This window comes from Zophobas morio, unplaced genomic scaffold, assembly GCF_036711695.1.
Source record: "Zophobas morio isolate AGI-343-1 ecotype UQ-CSIRO unplaced genomic scaffold, CSIRO_AGI_Zmor_V1 ptg000005l, whole genome shotgun sequence".
In the NCBI taxonomy this organism is placed as follows: domain Eukaryota; kingdom Metazoa; phylum Arthropoda; class Insecta; order Coleoptera; family Tenebrionidae; genus Zophobas; species Zophobas morio.
The window spans coordinates 16,465,770-16,470,672 of record NW_026972110.1 but is presented as its reverse complement, the minus strand read 5'-3'; the positions used below and the strand labels follow the sequence as shown (position 1 = coordinate 16,470,672).

At 31.0% G+C, this 4,903-nt stretch overlaps 1 protein-coding gene across 1 annotated transcript; it reads left to right on the top strand.

The window, feature by feature from the left end:
* The first annotated feature begins 829 nt into the window (after window positions 1–829).
* On the top strand, window positions 830–3,364 carry LOC135120213 (endocuticle structural glycoprotein SgAbd-4-like). Its single transcript, XM_064044533.1, has 3 exons — window positions 830–894; window positions 2,699–2,817; window positions 2,869–3,364. The coding sequence occupies exons 1-3, from the start codon at window positions 883–885 to the stop codon at window positions 3,137–3,139; spliced, it is 402 nt and encodes a 133-aa protein (XP_063900603.1). The 5' UTR covers window positions 830–882; the 3' UTR covers window positions 3,140–3,364.
* The last annotated feature ends 1,539 nt before the right edge of the window (window positions 3,365–4,903 follow it).

The window sequence follows — 4,903 nt, the reverse complement described above, 5'->3', positions numbered from 1 at the left end:
AATCATAAACAATTTTTACCGTCCAAATCGAAACTAGGACCTTACATTCAATTTTTTTTATAAAAGTCAAAATCATCGAGGTTAATATTCATCATTTCCATACGCAGTTTTTGGGTCAGTACATTACATAAAAGCTCGAAATAAACTATGCAAAAATATGTAACCCCGGATTATTTCTAGCTTTGACTATTATGGTTCCCGATGCTTATCTTTAATTTGTGCATTTCGCATCGGATTTTGCAGATTTGTGACGTAATGGCCACATTATTATTCAATCTGCTATCAGGACTATCAATATCTCTTTCATCAAGCAAAACTCGTAACGAAAGAGAAAGAATAATTGTGAAACATTTTTCTAAACGATACATTTTTCGATAACTAACAATAGCTTGTAAATCGAGCGAACATTTAGGAAAGTTGCCGAATGCAACAGTTTTTGGCCAAGCTTTTCATCAACCAAGGTTCAATGACTATTTGAATATAATGAAGATGTACTCTTGCCTGTGGTTGCCCAATAGTAGAAAATGAAGTTATTTTATATGTTTAGCATTGGTAATTGACCCACCTCGATTTTCACCGCAACTGAAAACCCGGATTATCCGAAGAGCGTTTTTCCGAAAAGTCATAAACGGCTGCCGAGGTCGCTATTTCGAGTAACGACAATTGCAAGAATGAAATTGGGTAAGTACGACTTATGACCTTAAAAAGCGGTGGGGGGTAAATTCTTTATTGAAGATGAGCACCACGGGAGTAGGTTGGTTAGGACCAGGGCGTAGGTGGGGGAATATTCGTAAAGATCTTAAGGTATAAATATTGGATTTATCTCGTAATGAACATAGTAATCAGTTAATTGTGTTGAGATTATCAACCACAGAAAGAAACATGAAAGTGGTTGTAAGTATTAACAGTGGCATACTCGTGGTGACTTGTGACGTATTGTGTGATCCAAATTTTGTTTCGGTCTAGAATTCTTAATTTTTTCGGGAAATTGTTAAAAAGTGGTTTATTTATTTTTACCGTCACGAATTGTTTCAAATTTTTCGAAAAATTATTTTGACAGTCTTTACGCGATACGGTTTATGTGAAATTTATGTACAGCAACGAAGTGCTGTGTTTTTGTAATAAAATTTAATATCATATTTTTTAGTTACATACTTGTCCAAAATTTTCTTTTTTTATAGTGTTTTATTGCGCAAGTCAGTGAAATTTGAAATTTAAGTCTATAATTTCGTTCTAAATATATATATTTTCAATTTGTGAGTCAATAAATTAAAAATCTGTATATGTATTAATTTGTCTCAGGAAAAACACAAATTTTTGTAGAAACTGATGTTAAATATTTTTTTTGGTTGCTCCTCATTTTAAATAGATAAAAATGCTTTTTAATTAATTTATTAATTTATCACTGTTTGAGTGAGCGTCAAAGCTTCCTGAGAGCTTATTAATTTTTGGTTTTTTAGTAACTTGTAGTTTTATTAACGTAATAAATTTAACACGTTAATAAATTAATGAGAATTATTGTTGTCACCTTGGACGAAAAACCCCACATAATAAATTGTACTAAGGATACATGAACATACTCCACAATAACCTGTTTCTTCCGTACTGAAACGTTGTAAAAAAATTGACATAGTAACATGCAAAAGTTTGTTTCTATTTTCTGATTTATAAAAACTATAAAGGGAAGTTTTCTAAAATCAAAATTAGTCAAAATAAAACATTTTTTTTTTTAATTTTTATTATAGAAGACAACTCCTGAAGAAATTGACAAACTAACATTTAAAATAAAAGATATTTTTTAATGATATATTTTTTAGTAAGTGTCTACTTATGAATTGGGTTGAATGAAATTTTACCATAAAGTTACAAATTTTTCATAGCACTTCTGGAATAGTTGTTTTCAATTTAGTTAGTTTCGATGGAAAGTAGAGCTTACACAAAATTTAATTAAAAAAAAATTGACGTATCGTAAGTGTAAAGTAAAAAAAAATATTTTCTGGAAAAATTATGTAATAATAAAAAAACAATAGAATGCAACATATAGAGCCAATAAAGTTAATAAATAGCAACGAAAACTGTAAAAACGGCCTCCAAAATTTTTTAAGTAAAAAATGTCATGAATTATGAATTAATGTTTCAGCCAAAAATGTACGTAGGTACTACTCAATCTGAATTATGATTAAAATGTTGACGCAAACTTCTATTTTATCAGTAAAATCATACAACCGTGTGTTAATTCGAATTTGCACACCAAAATAATAATTATGTAAATTATAACCTTTACTTTTAGCCACTGACATTGAATTTAATACTTACTGTTTCATTTACGATTCAAGAAGTCGCGCTCTTAACATAAAAATCCGTTTTATAAAAAACAAATCTTCCTCATTAACACATTTATTTTAGATTTCGTGTTTATTGCGTTCCAATCCATTGTACTTAAATCACCTTCAGTACTTTGCAAAATGTGAAACCTCTCATAATTGCATCCATTGATACTAATGACAGAGAAAATGTCACAACGAACAACAATACTTGTGACGACACTTTATTCCTAACGTGACAAAATCGTGTGTAATACTTGCAATAAAAGAGTCATGAAATTTGAGTTTGCGCTTATATCAAACGTGTCAGAGGTCATTAGTTAAAATATTCTCAGGAAATCCTCATTATTAATTACCGTGGGAACCAATTTCAGATCGTTCTCGTCGCTTTGGTCGCCGCCGTAGTAGCCGCCCCACAAGGTCCTGCAACCGAACCAATTCCAATTCTTAGGCAAGAACAAGAAGTGAATTTCGACGGTTCCTACAAATACAGGTCAGGAAATACGATTCTTTGACGAAAACGCGAATAACGACTCAATTTCAGCTACGAGACTGGAAACAGCATCACCGCTGAAGAACAAGGATTCCTGAAGAATGCTGGTCAGCCGGAGCAGGAAGCCCAAGTTGCCCAAGGACAGTTCACTTACACGTCTCCTGAAGGCCAAGTGATCCAATTGTCCTACATCGCCGATGAGAACGGTTTCCAGCCTCAAGGTGAACATTTGCCTACTCCTCCACCTATTCCTGCGGCTATTCAGAAGGCGCTTGAATATTTGGCCACTCTGCCTTCCACCCCGGAGCCCACTAGGAGATAGGATTTTCAGTTGTTTGTTATTTGATCGCAGTGCATGATGTTCGGGTATCTTCGTTGTTCGACTTTGTCATACCTATCTTTGCCATTTTTTATACGTGAATGTATGAAATGTATTAAGTATTACTGATTGTATTTAACGTCTTTTTTATGAACGCACAAGGAAAGAATGCCGTTGTTAATGCAGCTCTTGTGCCAAAAATCCAATAAAAATATGTGTTGGAACAAAGTGTTTATTTTTACCTTGAAATGAGAAAATGAGTGCATCATCCTACTTAAGCAATGAAATTACAACGTGTTGTCGCATAACTTAAGTCTGGTTCTTAGAAGATTTTATTGATATGTTAGTCTTTGTGACAAGATTTGCCAACGTTCTGTTGTAAATGACCTACAAATTAAGTGCCAAGTTTCGTTTTATGTTTCATATTTAAAGACCTTACTTATTATAGGCGCTGTGAAAAAAACACTGATAAATATATGAGTAATCAAGAACTTAATTAAAGTGTCTTTATGCGGAAAGATACTTATCACTGGCTTAATTATGTTGTTTTAAAAACCTGTGATATTTTGAGATCCAATTAGCAAGGTAGTAATAAAATTTATCAAAATTAGTTGTTATTATCATCAAATTAAGTTAGAATTAGGTTTTTATACGATTTTGTTTCATTTTTAATGCAAATAAGATTTAATTCAAGTCTCAGACGTTGGTAAGTAGTAAAGTCAATAAGTTGTGCTTTCACCAACAATGAGTTCCAGAATAGAATTCATAACTGAGTTACATAAACCATGTAAGGTCTCACTTGAAATTAATATTTAGAAATCGGTGATGTCAAAAAATGAGTGTTATTTTTGGCTTGTGAGAAAATTAATTACTATGGATTACGTACGGATTCGTGCTCTTAAAAAATTATTAAATAAAAGTTAGAAATAATTTTGTGTTTCTTTAATATGTTACCAAGCTATTTGCACGGATGTCTCAAAAATGGCTTCAAAATTAATGTTGCTATCAATATAATTTGATAACACCTCAAAATATATTTTTCATTAAAACGTGTATGCAGTGCAAAGCGTAAAATTCCCAGGAGTGGAATCAAGAAAGAAAAATTAATACCAACAGAAAGGTTAAATCACTTCTCGTATTTTCTGAAAGAATAGTTAATACAGGTTAAATATTATAGGCAAAAATGAAGTATCAAAAATTAATTGTAAGGGGTTGTAACTGTGATATTTTTGTATCAAAGTGTTAACACTAATATTTATTCGAAGTAGTATTCATAGCTCAAATTATTCCAGTGGATTTGGCTACATTTTGTGGTCTATATCATTATCAAATTCTTTCTGTGTTATAGATTTTAGGTATCAGAAACAATAATAATAATTAACGAGCTTTAGTTATTTAATTTAGTTATAAAACATATCAAAATTAAAAAAAATCGTTTATATATATATTTAATAATAAAAAGAGAAAACTATAATAAAAAAAATGCTCTAAAGTTATTTCGACAGAACTTCCCTTATCCCGGAAGTACCCTCCACCAAATGTTGCTTGCTTATTTGAAAATTATAAAATCTGATTTTGCGAAATTTCCTTTTTTTATGATAAGCTCTATACATTAGTAAAAACAATATAAATGATATTTGTAACAATGTAAGAGAAAAAAAAAAAAAAAGAAAAAAGAAAAGGTCAGTTTTCACGTTGTACAACCTTGGTCGTCGTTGTTCGTACATTTTCTTGTTGAAATTTTAATAACCAAGGAAAGAACTCAAA

Bases quoted from the DNA above. Each gene is read 5' to 3' on its own strand.
- LOC135120213 (XM_064044533.1), top strand. The intron at 2,818-2,868 runs GTCAGGAAATAC...ACTCAATTTCAG, and splicing joins GACGGTTCCTACAAATACAG to CTACGAGACTGGAAACAGCA.